At 48.0% G+C, this 21,383-nt stretch overlaps 1 protein-coding gene across 7 annotated transcripts in view; it reads right to left on the reverse strand.

Annotated features, from left to right (window-relative positions):
* The window catches only part of LOC144768757 (interferon-induced very large GTPase 1-like), a 690,917-nt gene that overhangs the window by 178,040 nt on the left and 491,494 nt on the right, over positions 1 to 21,383 (reverse strand). For 4 of the 7 annotated variants that reach the window (XM_078652665.1, XM_078652666.1, XM_078652662.1 and 1 more), the window contains exon 4: positions 1,855 to 2,195. In XM_078652665.1, coding sequence (XP_078508791.1) covers positions 1,855 to 2,195 — 341 coding nt within the window. The remainder of the gene's footprint in view (positions 1 to 1,854; positions 2,196 to 21,383) is intronic. The other 3 variants (XM_078652668.1, XM_078652663.1, XM_078652667.1) reach the window with 1 other exon arrangement.

Here is a 21,383-nt window from a genome sequence, read left to right on the forward strand (position 1 = left end):
CCCCCCCTTGACGAACCCCCCCCCCCCAATTTTCACGGGCTGCTCAGAAACAAAATGTTCCATTTTCCTGAAAATTTCAGCCAATTCCGTCCACAAACGCCAAAGTTATTAGACATAGAATTTTCAAAAATCCCATAGAGAAAAAATCCTAACTATATATACCTACTGGCGACCGCCAGTAGGTAATATATATATATATATATATATGTGGTCCTTCAAACCCTTATAAATCCATGAAGGTACATGTGTAAGGACACAACGACAGAGCCAAACAAGTTTCAGTATTTGTCTATTTAGAAGTTAGGCTGATTAGCAATACTTTTTGGTCGCTGCAGAATAACAAGATCTCATTAAAATTACAGTAGGAATCTACGGCCGTATCCAAATTGTGTAAAAAAACAAAGACAATAATTATTTCACCAGCCCTAGAATATGTAATGTTAGGCTAAGGGGACGGTCCTGAGTTATGGGGACAGTGGTTGAAAATAGATGTATGTGGTCTTTATCAAATCTTCCCAATGGCGCTCCTCATATACCTTAATTAATCAATTTAGGTATGTATCCTATTACCAATACAGTCACGTTAAGACCTCTATTATATGGAAGAATAATGTGGTTAACAGAGGAGCTATACTCTTATAGGTTTTCCCTTGAGGAAATATTGAGATTAAAATGTTATATGAGAATTCCCTGGCTAGCATATGTTAAAAATATGCTCCACAGTTTAGATCTAGGTGCTCTCTGGGGGTCCCCTGTAGTCATCTATTTGTGGTCCAAGTCTGATATCAAAGAAAAACAAAAGCTTTTTTTGTGGGAAGAGGAGCTGCGAAAACGCAAGTCAACGTGATGCAGATTTTCAAACAATTGCCATGTTGAAATGGCGGATGCTAACAAATTATGGTATGATAGCCTCAACACGTTTGTTTTGGACAAACCAGAATCAAACACAAGAGTGAAAAGGTCTTTCACAACTTTCTTGAATATAAAGCTATTCGGAGATGTTGCTCAGGTATATAAAGTACTTAGGGGCTAGATGTACAACCCTATTTTGCATGCGCAAACGGGTTTACGACCCGTTTCGTAGCAAAATCCAGTAGGACCATGTAGAATTCATATTTAGCGAGCCGATTTTTTTTGCAACTTGCTAAATATGAATTGTGAGCCGCTATTAGGAAGGGGCGTTCCAAGGGCGTCCGTTCCTAATAGTGAGATAGAGGTCTATGTAGGTATGTTTTGCAAAACACTCGCAATTTACCGCTCTCTTCAAGAGGGTGGTAAGCACTTGCAAAGTGGAAGGGGTCCCCACTCGCAAATGGGAAGTGGTCCCCAGGGGACCCCCTTCCCCTTTGCAAATGAAGGGGGAAATATTTTTTAGGGGCAGGCAGTGGTCTGAGGTACCACTACCTGCCTTTAAAAAATGAAACTAAAACGTTTAATTTTTCATTTTTTTAAACGCATCCCGTTTTCCTTTAAGGAAAACAAGCTTTATTTAAAGAAAAAACCTGCTTTATTTCAAAGAAGTCCCAGACATGGAGGTCTGCTGAGTCCAGCAGGCCACCATACCTAGGAGTGCTACCCATTCCCAATGGGGTCGCAAATTGAGAGTGCCTCATGAATACTGATGAGGTATGCAATTTGCGACCCCATTGGGAATCGCAAACAGTGTCTATGACACTGTTGTACATGTCATTTAGCAACTCGCAAATTGTGACTCGCAATTGAATGCAAGTTGCGAGTCGCTAAATGACATGGTCATACATCTGGCCCTTAAAGTCCAACTAAATAAAAATATTTTAAATCAAAAGACAGTTGCTGCACACAAAACAAATAAAAGACCAAACCTATTGGCATTACCAAGGCTTGCTTTAGGATCTTCTTTACCTTTTCCTATATTCTTGAGCACTTGGAAAAGGTGCGGAAATGCATATTGTAGATTTTCTAAACACTCCAGAAGTTGCAGGCATGCCGATTCTCCTTTCTGGAGAATAATATTTAACACGTCGATCACTTTCTCCTTAGGGTCCACTACAGCACTCAACCAGAAAAGCTGTTCTTGTGTGATGAGAGACCAGGAGTCCAGCTCAACCAGGATATCTTCTGAATAGCTCTGGAGGATGTCAGAGAATTCGTTTATCAATCTCTTTATTATCTCCATGGAGTTGCCCTCACTGGATTGCATTTTATGTTGGGAGAATCTGCAAGGAAAGACACAAATATTCAAGCTATGTGTTATATAAACATCTTGTTAAGAGCAATACACATTTTGTTAAGAGATTATAAATGCATTGTACGGTATAACATGACTATTCAAGTGATGATTAATAATGACAATATTAACAGTTAGGGACATCATGAACCCATATCTTTAGCAGCTTGAGCAAGAATATGGTGGGATGCAACTGAAAATGTGTGTTTAAGATAAAACCTTTAAATTGGGAGGCAGGGGTGCAGACAAACACTGACCACTTGTGTGTGTGAGAAAGGCTGCTATTATTGAAACAGGTGCACATAACAAAATCGACCTGGCCAACCGCCTTACAAAATGAAACCTCGCTATACATCCATATACTATCCCCTTTCCCAATCCCACCCCTACGATCCCCCCAAACAAGACCACCCTGCAGATAACTCATTAACTGTATTGCACTTTAACATTACCAAATTGAATCCCCCCTACGTCCTATGAGTATCTATATGAACCTGTAAGTAACCAAATGTCCTAAAGAGAACCTTTAACAACCTGCCTATCGTCCACTTGCACATGTATCCCCATTGGCAACGCCCAACAACTTCCGCAAACTCCTGTCCAACTTTTCATGCTCCCCCTATGCACCTGCACAAGCAACAGCGAATACAAACCTAACCCTACCCACCTGTCACAACATACGGCCTATAAGGGGAACCATAGGCCCGCTGCCCCCTCCAGAGCCCTAATGAAGGGATGGGAGGGAGGGACAAAGAGAAAACACCACAAGGTTGGTCTACCAGTCACCAGGTCACCTGTACCTAAAATGGTGACTGGTAGCCCAAGCAATGCCCCTAGATAGCTGTTGGGCTGTTATTGGGCTAAAGTTAAGCCGAAGCACAAAATGACAGTCAGACTGCACCACCCTCCTAATCTGCCCAGGGGCACACCTCCCCTTGGTCAGCTGCCCCCCAAGCCCACCTGGCTATTTATGGTTCCTTTTATTTTGATAGGAGACCATGATCTCCAAATTGAGGCTCATAAATACCGCTACAAGAGAATGGATTGGTGGAGCTGTGTGGTGAGAGAGCTTATGGAACATGAGAGCAGGAAGGGAAAGTAAGAAATGGGAGAAGGACAGAAGGACAGAAAAAAGCATAGCAGAGAGATGGATGGAGTCTGATGGATGGAGAGGACTACAAATGAATGAGAGAAAGTAGTATGATTGGCTGAAGAGAAAGAAGGATGGATGGATGAGTCATAGATGAATTAGGAAATGGATATATAGAAGAAAGATGGATAAATAAATTAAAGGATAGAAGCAGGAATGGGATAATAGATATTGAGTATGAGTGGGCAGATGAAAGAAGGAAAGATGGATGAGAGAAAAATTAACAGAAAGAAGGAAGGCAGGAGAGAAGAACAGTAAAAAGAATAAATAAAAGATAGAAAGAAGGATGGAGAGAAGGAATAGAAGAAGGAAGAAGTAAACAAGGAGAGAAAGAAGGAAGGCCAAAAAGATGGAAAATATGATAGAAAAATAACTAAAAATAAAAGAGAGGTGAAAAGATGTAAAACGGGAAAAAAGGAGAATACAACTGAATAAATGTCAGAAAAAGAACCATTATTTGGACACAAAAAAGAAAAGAAAGAAGGAATGAAGTAAAGAAGGAAGATGAGATGGAAATGTGACGAAATATGAAAGAAAGATGTGCAAGAAAAAAGAGATATGAACAGTAGTTAAGATGAAAGTAGGATTGAAAGCACAAACAAGGAAAAACATGTGGAAACAAAAATAAAGACAAAATTAAATAAAATTGGAATCAAGATAAAAAAAGGAATGGAGGGAAAACAACGAAAAAACAAAGGAGGATAAGGATGGATAGAAGGAAGGAAAGAAGGAGAAATACAAAAGGAAGCATGGTTTGAACAAAGTATGGAAGGAAAGTTGGAAAAGGAGAAATAAGAATGATAGAAGGAAAGAAGGATGGCAGAAAGATTGAACAAAGATGAAGAGGATTCTCTTTTAAACAAATGAGTAAAGAAGGACATACAACAATTAGGAGAAAAATATCAAAACAAATAAAACAAATAAAGATGAAATGAAATAAAAAAGAAGATATGTGGAAACAGAAGGAAATAAATGATAGAACATAGATACAAAAAATGTAAATAAAAATTGGAAAATGGATACAAGTAAAGAAAATGGAAAAAATAAAGAATTCTGGAACTAAAGATGTAGAAAAAAAAGATGCAAAGATAAAAATATGGAACGAAATATGGAAAAACAGAAGGAAAGAAACTGGGAAGGAAAGGAAAGGAAAGAAATTTCGAAGAAAGAAAGGTATATGGAAAGAAAAGCAAATGAAACAGGAAAGAAAGTTGGAAAGAAATTAAGATAGATTGGGGATTCTATTCCAAGTATCCTTGAGGTGGTTACGGTTTGTCTTGTACACCATAAACGTAACATAACGTACCATAAATGTATAAAAATATGTCATGAGTGTCCTCTCACAACTGCATATAAAACATGCAGCTTTTCTAGCCCATTTATTTCAAAGTCATTTTGTAAAATGATAATTATATCCCCATTTTTTCTAAATTTTATTTGGAAGTAATGAGCCCTTCAGCTGCTTTGAGGAGGGCATAGCTCTCAATCCTTTTGGGAGGTGATACCCGCTTCTCAGCACTAGATACCAGCAGCACTGGCTCTAATCAATCTACATATAAAAATAATAACTTTGTTTTTTCATATAGTGTTTTTTTATTCTCTATAAGTAACAACATGATATGATTTCCCCAATGAAGAAAACTGGTAAAATATTTGTTGTTACTGTACTAAGGTCTATGTAACCTGCTTCATGCTAACGAGTCAAGCTATGGGTACTGTGCACGTAACTGCTTAACAACTACAGAGTAAAATGCTTTTCTGACTAATAAAGGCACATTCAAAATGGAGAGGTTTAGAGATTATGACATAATTAGTTACTTTTTCCCAAGAATTATTAAAGCTAAAAAAATAAGACTAGCTTACAAAAAAGGTATTCACAAGCAGAGATCTAATCAGGCTTTCATTATAAGGTGAGAAAAAAAGCCTCTGTAAAGTAAGAGATATGTATGTATGATCATACAGGAATATTTTCTTTCCTACTGCTTGCACAATGAGCAGCAGAATCACAGTGCATGTAGTACTGCAGTCTAAGTTCCTATGTGAACAGGGTATTGAACAGTGCAGGACCTGGGCCTGGCATTGAGCAGTACATATCCTGGGACAATATACAAGTTGATTTTTTCATTTTAAGTAAATCATACACCGCACTTGATCTGTAGCACACACTAGGAGCATTTACATTGGATCATGCAATCAACTGACAACAAACCACACAACTGATGGAATGCCGATTCATCCAGCTACAGGAAATTACCCCCAGGTCCCTCATGTCCTCGTCCCATTCATGACATAGTGAAGATAACCATCTACCAACAGAAGAAAAAAAAAACAGAGGAATGCTGGGACTCTAACCCCAACTCCTCCCACTGGGAGTACAAAAGCAGTACTTACCCAGCATTCTGCCAGATCTTTTTTTCTGTCTGTCAGCAGGAATGAGTGGAAGTGCTGGTGCTGCTCCTGCTGGGCTTTAGTGGCAGTTTTCATTGGTTCCCCATCCAGCTGCCTGTGACTGTTCTGGACGAGGTGTGTGCTGTTCAGCCTCCTGGCTTGCCGGGAGCCTTGGTTTTCGGACTGGCTCTTGTCGTTTGTGCTGACTGGCCCATTGTGGCTGATGCGCCGGCCTCCCAATCGTTTCTGGGTTGGGAGTGTGTCATCCTGAGGCCTGGCCATGTGGTTGATGCTCCTCGCACTCTGGATGTCTACCCCGGTTCTTGCAGTCCTGGAGAAATTGCCGGTGGTTCGCCTTGGGCTGGCTGTGGAGGTGGGGTTGGAGGCCTTGTTTGGAGTCTGCTGGCCCCCCTCCCCGGTGAGTACCGCATAGCGGTTTTCCCTTTCTTCTGGGCATGCTCTGGACGGCTAGTCTTGACCTGCAGACCTGGGTGCTGGGGTGCCTGGTTCGGGTCTCGGCATCGGCTCTCCCTCATGTGCATCAGGGCATGTCAGGTACTCTCCCCGTTCCTCCTGCATCCGCCAGTGTCATTTTTCTGCTGCTCTTCACACTTTGGCATCAGTGAGGTGCTCCGAAGGCCACTGGCTCATTTCTGCGCTGTATGGTTTCTTTCTTTTTCCTTGGCCCTTATTTGGGGCCTGCGGTCTTGCCTCCCTGTGGGTTCCCTTGGTGGCAGAGGTTGTGGCATGGCTGGATCTGCCGACTTTTGAACTATGGAAGCAGGTTAGAGTCTCACGTCGGCTCCACTTTCTGTGTTTCAATTCATGTATGCATCCTTGTGTGATGTAACCAGTGCTCGAGTGATTGCTCCATATTTGCACTACATGGCTCTGGACAATGAGTGTCTTTTACATTATATTTTCAGCACTGAATGGTTTTGGAGTTGAGGTGCCAATGATATCTCATGTTTAAGGCAGCATGCCGGTGCTTTGGGGTCGTTTGCCCCTCCTTTGTGGTGTGGCTGTGGCTAACCGGTTGCAGTGGCGGGCTTGATGTTATGGTGCCTGGTTCCTGTCTGGAAGGAGGCTCAGTTATTCGTGTGGTTCGGGGCTGTTCTCCTCCCCTCTCCGTGCCTCACATCGCCTGTGCTCATCTGTCATGCCACTGGTGCTCCTGTACGGTGCTTTGTCTTCTGCGCCTTGTTCCTCTCTGGTTGCCCCCCGCTCTAGTCTGCTGTCAGGAGTTGTGCTGGGTTGGGCCTGATTCGTTCATGGGCCTGCCATGTTTGTGTCTGTTCCCCTCTCTGGGGTTTGTGTGTTTCCACCTGGGGTTTCCCCGTGTTGTGGTGCTGCGGTGGCACCTTTGTTTGGTATTCTTCTTGCTTTGGCCCTCCGTTGGCCTTACTTCCCTGCACTCAGGGGCTCAGTTGGGTCGGGCCTGGTTGGTACCTGGTTTGGGGTCTGCCGGGGTCTGGTGAATGAGTTATCTACCTTTGTTAACGATTTATCTGCAAGAGACATACGTTAGTTATAGCTTCCTTACCTCAGACAGGATCCAGAGAATTTTTTCTCAGCAGTACCGCTGCGCATCGGTAGGTGGCGTCGGTCGACTCTGCGTCCGTCTTCGGTATCATGTTCACCGGGATGACGTTGCGGTGTCTATATAGTGTGCTGACATCAGTTCTGACAAGACTTTCCACGCCAGAAGCGCAGAGCCATGTAAGACCCTGACCACTGGTGCACAAAACTAGGGCCCTGCAAGGGAGTCCCTGTCAGTAGAAGTAAGTTTGCAAAGCGGGTAGGATGGGTACGGTGGCAAGGAATCTATAACTAACATATGTCTCTTACAGATACATTGTTCTCAAAGGTAAGTAACTTGTTAATCTGAAAGAGACTGTTATAGATTCATTACCTTAGACTAGATACCCCAGCAATACCAACCAGGGAGGAGGGTCTGCAAACTAAGTTCACACCAGAAAGTCCTGGAGAACAGAACGGCAAAATAGCCACCCCTCTGGACTTGGCTGATGTTGGACTTGGCCCTTTTTGCAGGGTCATCCCTGAACTTTTTGCCTTCCTCCTGTATTTTGTCTGACCTGTTGTTGTTGGTTTTATGAATCTGGGCACTTTACCACTGCTGATCAGTGCTAAAGTGCATATGCTCTCCCTATTGTAAATTGATGTATGGATTAGTGATTCCATGATTGGCTGGTTTGGTTTACCTGTCAGACCCTAGTACAGTGCACCAGGAGTGCCCAGGGCTGGTAATCCAAATGCTGCTGGCGGGCTTGCGGTACTGGTTGTGCCACCCACAGAAGCAGCCTGTAAAAGTGTGTCTAAGGCTTGCCATTGCAGAGCCTATGTGCAGTCTGGTACTGCCATGCTGATTGGGCAAGTGTACCCACTGGCCAGTCCCTAAACCTTCCATTTTATTCATATCAGACACCCCTATGGTACGCCAAAGGGCAGGGTGCATTGTAAGTATAAGGCAGGACAAGCCCTAATATGTGTGGCATGTCACTGTTGCAAGGCTACCTGTTCCCCATAGGCCAGAATGAGCAGTTTGATTATTACATCTTATAATCCTAACTGACTCAGGGAACTAGGTAGAAATTTGAGTTTAGTATGCCTGAACTCAGAATGATAACATACATCTTTTAGTGAAGTTGATTTTAACATTCTGTGTTTAAAAATACCACTTTTAGAAAGTAGGTATTTTCTTGTCTAACTATCCAAGCTCTGCTAGGTTGTGTATTCCTTGTCTGGAGTTTGAGTGACAGGACCTGGGGAATTCCAGGAGACAGGATGTGTCAGCCCAGTGTTGAATAGAGAGATCTGCATCTAGATGGGAGGGAGGAGTTGCACCTGGGACCTGAATATGGCTGTGCCTTCTCTCCACGATGCTGACTCCACCTCCTGTGGTGCGTCTGATGTCTCTGCCCTGCACTGTAAAAGGAAAGAAGGAGTCATGTAAACAGAGTGCTCCAGGACTGACCAGAACTGGTTTGGACGAGGCAAAGGCCTCTCGGCCTTCAGAGGACAAAGAGAAACTGTGTATAAAAAGGGGGACCCAGACTCCAGAACTTTGGATCACTTTTGGACATCAAGAAGAAACCTTTGCTGAGGAGAGGAACCAGAGAGACTGAGGAGAGACTATCCCTAAGCTGAAGTGCTGCTTGGGGGATTGGCATGCTGTGGTTGCCTGACTGCCAAAGAAAGGAGAGAGGAACTTTGTGTACTTTCATCAACTTGTAAGGATCTCCAAGGGCTTGAGAACAGAGCTTGCCTCTTGCTGAAGTCTCAGGGGCAACATACTTCACCCACCAGGTCCCCAAGAGTTCTTTTGAAGTGCCTGCAGTTGTGCTGGACTTTTTGAGGACTTGCGTGTTGCAAGGAGCTGGAAGTGCGACTCAAGAACAGGAAGCATGTCGCCGAACTGTCGCTGGCGCTTCACAACACGAAGCGCCTCGCATCGCCGGAGAAAAGGATCGCCGTCGCAGCAGATGCCGCCGCATCACCTGGAAGCGTGTCGCATCAGGAAGAAAGCGCCATCTTTGTTATCTTCAATGCATTACCGTCCTTGTGTGTAATCACCTTCCCTGCAACATTTTCGTTGCCATGCATTACACATCTTAAAGGTACATTGACTCAAATTGTTGCAGTTTAAGATCTAAAGAGAACTAAGGTAATTCTACCATTTTAAGTACAGTATTGTGGATTTTTGTCGTGTGTGGTCCTGTCTTAAATCTATATAAAAAATACTTATTTTTAATATACAACTGTGTGGTGTCCATCTGTAGTGTTGTCACTGGGTTATTGTATTTGTTCACAAATGCTTCACACACTGCCTCTGAGATAAGCCTGTCTGCTTGTGCCAAGCTACCAAGGGGGTGAGTGAGCAGGGGTTATTTTAGGAGTGTAGCCCTTTTTCCTGACTAGAAGCAAGGGTCCCTATTTGGTCAAAGGTACCTACCTCTGCCACTGGAGGTTCCTTTTTCGCCAAAGCGTAGCAGATTTTTATACAAAGGAAAACTCATCTAGAGACACTCTGCTTTTGAATGGCCCAACCTTTCTTGACACCCACATAGCCAACGAAGAGTTTAGTGCGATCAAGGTAGAAAGATAATGCATGCTTGGGGCCCAGACGGTGGAGTCTCGCCTCCTCTTTAGAAGGGTGCGTAGATGGGAAAAAGTAGGGCAAAGTAATGGTTTGTCCAATGTGAAAGGGCGTTACCACTTTGGGAAGGAACAAATGCCTTGTCCTAAGCACCACTTTGTCAGGATGCACAGAGAAGAAAGAGGGATTAGAAAAAAGGGCTTGGAGCTCACTCACTATTCGAGCAGAGGTGATGGCAACAAGGAGCGCTGTATTCAGAGTGAGGAGCCTGAGAGGACAGTTGTGAAGAAGCTCGAAGGGAGCACACATAAGGTAGGCTAGGACCAGGTCAAGTCCCACTGGGGTATTACGAAATGAGAAGGGTGAAAGAGATGAGTAATGCCCTTGAGAAATCTCTGTACAATAGGGGACTTGAATAAAGATGGCTGATCTGGAAGCCAAAGGAAAGCAGGGATGGCGAAAGGTAGCCCTCAAGAGTGCCCAGGCCAGAGCCCTGCTGGGCCAAAGAAAGTATGTACAATAGGATCTCTGAAAGAGGGGCAGAAAGGAGAGCCACAGCCTTTGCTGTGCACCATGCTACAAACTTGTTTAATCGCAGGCATACACTGTCTTAGTGGAGGTACGCCTGGCTGCCAAGATGACATTACAAACTTCAGGAGGAAGACTAAAAGCTGTCAACTGTCGCCGCTCAATCTCCACGCAAGGAGGTGGTGGCTGGATAGGTTCGGGTGAAAAACGCTCCCCTGCTGCTGCGACAGAAGATCCTCCCGAAGAGGCAGTCTGAGTGGAGGATCGATGGCGATGCTCAGGAGCTCTGGGTACCAGACTCTTCTGGCCCAGTCCGGAGCCACAAGAATGACTTGGGTCGGGTTGCGCTTGATCTTCTTCAGTACTCTGGGCAGAGGTGGTGTAGGCGGAAAGGCATACAGGAGGACGCAGTTACACTCACAATGAAAAGCGTAGCTGAGCAAGAGCCGCCTTGTAAATTCCAATGTGCAGAATTGCTGACATTGTGCGTTCTCTTTGGTGGCGAACAGATCTAACCAAGACTCTCCCCACTGCTTAAAGATACCTTGCACCACCTCTGGGTGAAGACGCCATTTGTGATTTACCAGGCACCGGGGTCTGAGTTTGACCGCCCTGGCGTTCAGAGAACCTGCCAGGTGTTGAACCACCAGGGTCATGCCTTGATGTTCCAGCCAGGTCCAGAGACGAAGAGCTTCTTGACATAGGGTCCTCAACCGCACCCTGCCCTACTTGTTGCAGTACCACATGACGGTGGTGTTGTCTTTGAACACCTGCACCACTTTCCCTCTGAGAGAGGGAAGGAATGCCTTCAGTGTTAGACAAATTCCCCGGAGCTGCAGCAGGTTCATATGAAGCCCAGATTCTGCTGGAGACCAGACGCATCTGATCTTCGCCTCTCCCAGATGGCCGCCCCATCCCAGGAGTGATGCATCTGTCACCATTGTAAGGTCTGGTTGGGGGAGGGAGAGCGATCTGACTCGGACACTCGCTTGATTCGTTAGCCACCACTTCAGTTGTGGTGCAGTCCCATCTGAGATCTGGACGTAGTTGGAAAGAATCCCCTGATGCTGCGACCGCTGGAACTTGAGGTCCCACTGCAGAACCCGCATATGCCTCTAGCATGATCCAACAGCAGGATGCAGGAGGCCATGAGGCCCAGCAGCCTCAGGGTCATTCTCACCAAAATCCAGGATAGAGGCTCAAACATCGGTATCATGCCCCTAATATCCCGAATTTACTACTCTGGAGGTTGGCCCAAAACTGCGCTGTGTCCAGAACCGCCCAGATGAAAGGAAGTGTTTGAGAGAGGGTCAGGTGTGACTAGGGCATGTTGATAGTGAACACCCCAGCGCGTGCAGGAGGTCCGCTGTAGTCTAGAGGTGGGAGACGAAAGCCTGTGGCGAGCACACCTTCAAAAGCCAGTCTTCCAGAGAGGGGAAGAATGGAACCCCTAGCCTACACAGATGAGCTGCGACCACCGCCATCACTTTCATGAACACCAGAGAGGTGCTGGTAAGGCCACAGGGGAGCACAGTGAATTGACAAAGCTCTTGGCCTAGCCTGAACCGCAGGTAGCGCCTGTGGGATGGCAGGACAGGGATATGTTAATAAGCATCCTGCAAGTCCAACGTCATCATCCAGTCTCCAGGATCAAGGGCAGACAAGACCTGAGCCAGGGTTAGCATTTTGAACTCCTGCTTCCGGAGGAAGTGGTTGAGGGCCCTGAGGTATAGAATAGGACGAAGGCCTTTGTCTTTCTTGGGCACCAGAAAGTAGCGGAAATAGCAACCACAAACTACTTCTGGCATAGTAACCCTCTCGATGGCTCCATTGGCAAAGAGAGCCGAAACTTTTTGGCGAGGAAGCGCAAAATGATCCTCCGACATGCGATCGAAAGACAGTGGCATGGAGGGAGGCATAGTCTCGAAGGGGAGGGAGTAACCCCTTCGGACTATTTGCAAAACCCACCTGTCTGACATGCTGGTTTGCCAGTGGGGGAGGTGATGGTGAATCCTGTTATCTACTGGCTCCAGATGGCACTGGAAGGTCAGACTACGAAGGTTTGGAGGCGGCTGCAGGGGTGGGAATGGTGGATTGGCCAGCCCACTGGCCACCAAACCCACATCATTGGGTCCCACGTCCACGCTAAGACTGGGTAGTTCACGAGAACGGGTGGCTGGTTTGGGCTGGACGTTTTGGGGTACCCCTTCCGTAGCCATGAAAGGGGCAAAAAGCAGCCTGAGTTGGCCAAGATGTCGCCGGCAGGCCCAAGGACATGGCAGTAGCTCGAGAATCCTTAAAGCACTCCAGCACCAAGTCTGCCTTGTCAGCAAAAAGGCAACGGTCGTAAAAGGGCATGTCCTGCAGGGTAGCCTGGACATCCACCGAAAAGCCAGACGTCCTCAACCAGGTATAGCGCTGAAGGGCTACCAGCATGGCAATCGTTCTGCCCAGTGAGTTGGTGGTATCCAGTCCACAGCAAATCATGAATATGGCTGCGTCTCTCCCATTCGCAACTGCTTGGGAGAGAACGGCCCAGGCCTCCTCTAGGCATTGAGGCAGCACCTACGCGGCTGTATATCAGATGGTATGGGAGTATCGGCCCAAGAGGCATGCGGTATTCACAGACCACAATGCCAAGCTGGAGGAAGAGAACATACGCTTCCCAAGGTGATCCAGCCTCTTGGATTCCCTATCTGGGGAGCAGAAGGGTATGCACCCTTAGATGAAGAGGCCTTTGAGCAACGATGTTCCAGGTCCAGTGCTGTGTCAGCCGACCAACAGAAGAAGGCAAAGAGCAACTGTGCTTCTTCACCTTCTTCTTGTGCTTGGACTTACCCGACGACCTGGACGACTTGGAGTGTGATAAGGTGTAGGGGCTCTGTGACTGGTCTTGAGACCTTCCTCTCGAGCGAGACCGGGAACATCACGGAGCCGACTGCAGGGTGTGAGAAGTTGGCCTGGTATATGCTGTCCCCTTATTAAAGTGGGCACCTTGCACCAGTCCAAACAACTCTTATGGTGATTTAAGAGGTCAAAGATAACCTTAGAAAGCTATCCAAGTGGTAGTTGTGGTGAGCAGCCTTCAGACTTAGTCTTGAAGGAATGTTAAGCAGCTTGTTTTACCAGAATACAACCTTATACCTCTGATCCTGCTCGCAGGCACGTCGCTCCCCACGCTGCTGCACGGCTCTGCCTGCATTGTTTTTGCCTAATCTTGTATTTTTCCCCTGTGCCGGACGTGCTTTCTTGCCCAGACTTGTTTTTATTCCTCTGTGCCGGTACTTTTTTTCTTGCCCAGACTTGTTTTTATTCCTCTGTGCCTATACTTGCTTTCTTGCCCAGACTTGTTTTTATTCCTCTGGGCCTGTACTTGCTTTCTTTCCCAGACTTGTTTTTATTCCTCTGTGCCTGTACTTGTTTTCTTGACTAAATTTGTTTTTCCTTCCTGTGCCCAGTTCTCCTGCGGCCCCTGCCCGTTTTTCCCGCTGCTGCGTCCCTGCCCCTCTGCAATCCCATTCGCCGCCAACTCTCGCCTCCCAGCTGCTCCTCCCTCCCACATCCCCTCATATGGAGGCCGCGCTGTGGGTGCGCTGTTGGCGCACCAAAGGCGCTCCTAAGGAAAGCTGTCTGCGCCCATCCACACCTGGACCGTGCCCAGCACCAGGACCCGTGGACCCCGTGAACGCCACGAGGCCCGACAACGCTAAGATGCCAGAACCCTCCACGCACTCAACACCGGACGATCACACACCTGCTTCTTGGCCGCCCCGAAACGCACCTACGGATCTTTAACCTGCCGGAACTGCAGCTTCACAAGCATCCGCCCCACCATGCTGCCAACCAGGAAAGAACCCAACCATCTCAAATGCATCCTTCTCAACACCCGCTCCACCCGTAAACACGCCGTTGAACTCTGGGACCTACTCGACCAACCTCCCCAGACGTCGTCTTCCTGACGGCGACCTGGCTGAATCCCGCCTCGTCACCCGACATAGCCATAGCTGTCCCAGAAGGCTACAAGATCACCCGCAGGGACCGCACCAACGGAGCAGGAGGAGGAATTGCCATCGTCCACAGAAACATTCTCAGAGTCTCGACCACCACAGACGACACCCTCAGCACCGCCGAACACCTGCACTTCCAGGTCCACACCGACCCCAACACCACCCTCAGAGGAACCCTCATCTACAGACCCCCCGGACCCCGGCCACAGTTCAGCGACTCCATTGCCGACTTCGTCAGCACACACGCCCTCGCCTCCACAGACTACATCCTCCTCGGGGACCTGAACTTCCTCGAGAACAACAAAGACATCAACTCCACCACCCTGATCAACAACATCGGACTAGGACAACTCGTCACAACACCCACCCACTCCGCCGGTACACACTTTACCCCATCTTCTCCGCAAGCCCCCACGTCTCTTTCAACCACACCACGAACTCCACTGGACCGTCCATCGCTGCATCCACTTCACCTTCAAGAAACCCACCATGCACCATCACACCCAACAGATGCCTCGCCGCTGCTGGAGCAAAGTCACCGAAGACCAGCTAACCACCACCCTTGCCCAGAGCCCACCCGCCAACCCCACTGACCCTGACACCGCTGCCCGCAACCTCAGACAGTGGATCAACAACGTAGCCAACACCCTCCCCCCGATCAAGAAACCCTCCAACAGTCACACCAACAAGAAAGCCAGCAGGTTCACTGAAGACCTCTGGGCCTCCAAGAAAACCTGCCGAAAGCTGGAGAAGATCTGGTTCTGTGAACGAACACTGGACATCCACGCAGCCCACAAGAACGCCACCCGCAGACACCATCACCTCGTCAGATCCGCCAAAAGGGCCTCCTTCAAAGACCGCCTAGACAACAACGCGCACAACAGCAAAGAGCTCTTCAACATCATGAAGGAACTCTCCAACCCCAGCTCCAACACCAACAACATCCCACCCTCGCAAGACCTGTGCGACTCGCTGGCCACCTTCTTCCACCGCAAGATCGCAGACATCCATGACAGCTTGAACGCCACGACTGCCCCGACAACCACTGAGACCTCCACGACCACCATCCGCACCAACCGCCTGCACTCCTGGACCAACATCAATGACGACAACACCATCAAGATCATGAACACCATCCACTCCGGATCTCCGTCAGACCCGTCGGCACGACCTCAACATCATCTCCTACACCGATCACATCCAGCTGATACTCTCCCTCACCAAGGACCCCCACACCGCCAAAACCAACCTTTACGAAGGAATGAAGGCCGCCGCTGACTGGGGTGAGGAACAGCCCACTGAAGCTGAACTCGGACAAGACGGAGGTCCTCATCCTCGGAACCCCCTCTTTGGCCTGGGATGACCTCTGGTGACCGACCACACTGGGAACCGCCCCAACACCCACCGACCACGCACGCAACCTGGGGTCATCCTCGACTCCACCCTCTCCATGACTAAACAGGTCAACGACGTCTCCTCCTCCTGCTTCAACACCCTCCGCATGCTCCGCAGGATCTACAAGTGGATCCCCACTAAAACGAGAAGAACAGTCACCCAGGCCCTCATCAGCAACAGGTTGGACTACGGAAACGCCCTCTACGCAGGAGCCTCGGCCAAACTCCTGAGACGACTCCAAAGCATCCAGAACGCCTCTGCACGCCTGATCCTCTACATCCCTTGCCGCAGCCACATCACACCCCACCTGAGAGACCTGCACTGGCTCCCGGTCAACAAGAGGATAACCTTCAAGCTCCTCACCCACGCACACAAGGCACTCCACACCGGACCAACGTACCTCAACAGACGACTCAGCTTCTACATCCCCACCCGCCAGCTCCGCTCCAGCGACCTCGCCCTCGCCACAGTCCCCCGCTTCCGAAGAGCGACCTCCGGCAGCAGATCGTTCACCCACCTCGCCGCCAAGACCTGGAACACCCTCCCCATCCACCTACGGCAGACCCAAGACCTGCTGACCTTCAGAAACCTCCTCAAGACCTGGGTTTTTGAGCAGTGGCAGCATTCCCTACCCCAGCGCCTTGAGACCCTCACGGGTGAGTAGTGCGCTTTACAAACGATATGATATGATTATAGTATTGGTTAAATGAAAGGAGAAACACACAGTAGTTATAAAAATATGTATTTATTAATATAGCACTCTCTAGTATGACACAGTATCTGCTACATGCAGGTAATGATAAAGCACACAATACTGTAGCACACAAACAATAGTAAAGAGCAATATTACACAGTGGGCTCCTGGGGAGACCAAACCATATACTAACATAGTGGTATAAGAACCACAACTCGAGTAAAGACAGGGTCTAGGAGTTGTAGAATCACTGGAACCCCAAGAAACCACCCACAGTGAGTAAGTAGGGACCCCACGGAGGACGGGTGCAGTGTGGGAACACGACCACGTCCGAAGTACAATTCTATGGGAGCGTTGCAGTTGAAGTTTTAAAGTTTAAGGACCTTTCCCAATGGACTTCGAAGAAACCCCATGGAATTTAGGAGGTTGGAGAGCCAACCCCACCCTTGGATACTGTAGTATACTGTAGTATCAGACTTATGTATCCCAGGGAAGCCGGGTGCATTAGTCTGAAGTGGCGTCGGAAACTGCTGTCGATCTCTATGGAGGACTTTGAAGAAGAGCCACTGCTGGGAAGAAGAAAAGTGTCTGTTGGAATCCAAAGGTGGATTCTTGTTGAAGGGTACCGGAAAGCAGAGGGGACAGAGTCTGGGTCACTCAGGAGTTACAAGGGGCTCGGTAGATGAATGCCCACCGATTTCGGGTCTTTCAGGTGCATTGAGGGTATTCTTGACTCTGCACAAAGAAGGTCAAGTAAGGTTACGTTTCGGACCAGCAGGAGATTCACCAAACACAGGGGAGTCAGAGCGAGCCTGGAGCAATCAGGGGAGCCACCGAAAAGCAGTGTTGACCCCCAGGAGGACCCACATGCTGGAGGCACAAGAGTCGCGAGGGGACCTTGAGCAGTTTCACAAAGCAGCAGCCCCCGGAGCACTCAGTGCTGGAGTTCTTTGTAGGAAATGGTGCCAGAGGTTGGGGTTAATCAGAGCCCAGTGCACTTGCTCAGGAAACGCCAACAAGCATATGCACTCACAAATGAACTCAGTGCACAGGGGTATGGGTACTGCAACAAGGGATTTTGATATCAAACTTGGTGACAGGGCAGCTCGGACCTTGAGGGACTTGGAAACCCACCTCTTCTGTTGCTGAAGCCTTTAGAGTCCGTAGGAGCTCAGCAGCAGCAGACCGGTCGATCAAGATGTGGTGCCTGCAGTTGCAGGGGAGTGACTCATTCACTACAAGGGAGATGTCTATGGTGGTCATTGATGCTCTACAGGTCCTGCACGGAGCCTGTATGGTGCACAGGCATGAACGATGCTTGGACAGAGTGGGAGACAAAGTCCAGAGTATCCAGATGGTCGAAGTGCAGTGGTTTCTGCTTTATAATCTTGCCCATATCGAATCTAGGGTCCAACAGTCAGGTCAGCTCTTTTGTACCCACGGGAGAGGGTATGGACAGATTCAGGGGACCCTCCCAGGGGAGGGTTTGGACAGTGGGCAGGATACTCCCATGTCCTTTGACTAGTTTCGCGTCAGAGCAGGAGCCAACGGTTCCCAAGACTGGTTTGAACTGGACTATTCACAGGGACACCAAATGTGCCCCTCATGCAGACTTTCGGTCGCTGTAAAGCGTACCCACCCAGCCCTAAAACACTAAATCATGTCAGGGAGGTGGTCACACCACCCTGTAACAGGAGGCCTATTGTACCACCTTCCTCTGCTCGAGCTTGGCTCAGCAGCAGGAGGTCAGAAATGTGTCTCTGGTAGGCAGCAACCATTTTGTACTGTCCAGGACTAGAAGGCTGGTACCTGGAACACCAGGGACCCAATGAAGCTCGCTTCTGAGGGCAAGAATCATACCTCCCACACCGTTTACCAGTGTGGGAGGTATGATTACACAATGTTTGACACAATAGAATTTCTTTCAGCCATTTTAGAGTTGGTCATCACGTGGTTGCATAATGCCACTCTATATGTCGTAAATGGGTGATACACTGACAACCCAGAAGAATGGACTCCGTAGGCTGCAGGGCTGTCCTATTCATGCAGGGGCACCCTCTTACTTAGAACCAAGCACCTTGCCTTCAGGATTGTTAAGGCCTGCTATAGGTGTGACATATAGGTTTTAAGTGCAGTGACTCATATATAGTAAACCTATATTTAAAGGAAGAGGTGCATGCGCCATCTTACACAGGCTTCAATGGCAGGCCTGTAGTTCTATTTTGCATGGCCTCTCATGGGTGGCATAATACATGCTTCAGCCCATGGGCGGCCTCTGTGGTACCTATGCCCTGGGTACATGGGTACCATATACTAGGGACTAACAAGGGTACCCCAGTATCAAAGCTTGAGTGTTCTTAAGTAACAGTTTAGGGAGAAAGTAGATAGAGTGGGGCCTGATTAGCAGGACCTCTGTCAGACTAGTCAAAAACAGCTTTATGTTCACCATTTCAGACAGAAACACATACTGTCCACCACAAACCCATATTCAGCCAACATAAAAACATGGCTCCGCTATATCGATGACATCTTCGTGATCTGGGAGGGCACACCAGACACTTTGACTTCATTCTTAATGTGACTCAATGACCATGACCCATATCTATGGTTCACCAGCACCTCCAGTGCCACCACACTGGCATTCCTTGACCTTAACATCACAGCTAAGCAAGGCACTCTCACTACCACCACCTACTATAAGCTGCCAGGAACTCATTACTATGTTTTGACCCTAGACCGTCGAGGGAAAACCTCCCCTTCGGTCAGTTCCTGCGCATACGCAGGAACTGCAGCCAGCTTGCTGATTACTAAAAACAATTGGCTGCCCTTGCATCCAGATTACAAGAACCTGGCTATCCCAAGAAAATCATTGAGAAAACAAGCAAGAGGGCACGCAACCAGAACAGGGAGGCCCTTCTAGAAACGGTGATCAAAGACCCTGAACCACCCCCATGATGTGCGTCACAACATACAATGCGGCGTCCAACCAAATCTCCAGTACTGTCCGCAAACACTGACGCATTATCAATTCCGGCATGAGAAAATGGGAAGCACCTCATTTTGCATACAAATGGGCTAACAATCTAAAAGACCAACTGGTGTCCACACGCCCAAGGGCCACGCAAAAACCAAAATCCAACACCATCCTAAACACATGGGGTCTCCCGAAAATCACAGGACATTACCCATGCAACAACTGCAGTGTGTGCCACCTGACTGAACACTGCAGAACACTCAATCTGGAACCAGGAAATCTGGACACAGCTACACCATACAAACTGTAACTCAAGTAACGTAGTTTACCTCATCACATGCCCATGCGGCATCCGCTACGTGGGTATGACGGAATGAAAGGTCAGAACCAGAGTGGTCGAGCACCGGAGCACTGTCAGATGCAAAAAGAACATCAGCAAACTCATTGACCACTTCTTGCAAAATCACCATACCCCTAATGACATGACCTGGACGGTCATTGAGCAATTCGATCATAACCAACGTCACAATGAAAGATTCTCCTGACAAAGAAACAGCGATGGATTTACCGCTTATCCACGCAGCACCATGGCCTGAATGATTCCATCCCCTGGTGCTCCCTTAACTGTAAATAAATAAACCTGTGTACTCCAAGTTGTAAAATTCACTGTGTAAGGTCCCCTTTCTGAACTTCATCCAGCCTCGTCTCCCAGGCTTACAGCAAGGCCCCAAGATCCGCCTGCATCCCGAACTGTGATCTCTTAAGGCACCACGGGCTAACTGTATTTTAATCTTAATTTTAATTTCCTCTCATTCATATCATCACTCTTTGACCCTGCGGGGCAGCACAATCTTGCACCATAGGCGCTCAAGCACGCCCCCCGACGCCATTGCACCCGTGTACTCCGCGTCATCCCCATGGCAACGCGCTATCTCCCATGCGCATGCGCCATAACAGAATAGCAACATAAACTCCGCGCCACCCCCACGGCAACGCGCTAATCTCCCATGTGAAAGCGCCATAATTGAGTGACTCAGCGGACACCTTGACTACCCGCCCAGCAGGCAGCACGCATAGTCTCTCTTCCTCCCGCATAGGGCGCTACTCCGACCAAGCTGAAGCCAATTACTTACAGCATACTTAAACACCGGCAGCAACCACGATCACTTCCATCGGAGGTCCGTGATGGAACAAAAGGTTTCCAGCAGGTCTTGGCCACCAGAGTCATGAGTACTGCACAAAACCAACCCCTAACGGGGTAAGCTATCTTTCCTTTGCAGGTCTCTAACAGCCCACGGCCCCCTCTTCTCTTTTCAGGGTCCACACCTCTGCCGGATTTCTCCTTTGGGGCATTTGCAGCAAAACACTAGCCAGAGGATACTCCCTTAGTGTATCCACTTTCAACCTGTGTGTTTGCTTACGTCTCTTAGCCCACCACATGTACAAATGCATATTTAAATCATTTCACCATAACCGCACCACCAGTACGGTTACACCTTTTGCTGCATTTTTACTGCTCACAATGCACTTTACTATCGGCAAATATGTTTTCTTTGTGATTCAAGCAACCATACTAAGACTATCCTCTGTATGTTTGTCCGTCATACGTGTTGAATCTCCAGTAATGCCTGGAGAGGGAATCCCCCTCCCACATGTATAGCACCTTAGCGTGTGCTTCACATTTTTTCTATCACATACTCACTTAAAGTATAGATTGCACAGTCACGTTTTCATCGGTCCTGAGGAAAGCCAGTTTTACAAAAAAGGCCTGCTGAAACATGTAGACCACACCTTTGATGTAGGAGTTCCTAATACTCACTCCACCAACATCCACATGCCTTGTTTTTAATGCTAACAGAGGCCCAGATATTAAAAACGAATTATTCCCTTAGGAACTGGGACCACTGTATAGCCTTTTTAAAAT

This window comes from Lissotriton helveticus, chromosome 7 (assembly GCF_964261635.1).
Source record: "Lissotriton helveticus chromosome 7, aLisHel1.1, whole genome shotgun sequence".
Lineage (NCBI taxonomy): Eukaryota > Metazoa > Chordata > Amphibia > Caudata > Salamandridae > Lissotriton > Lissotriton helveticus.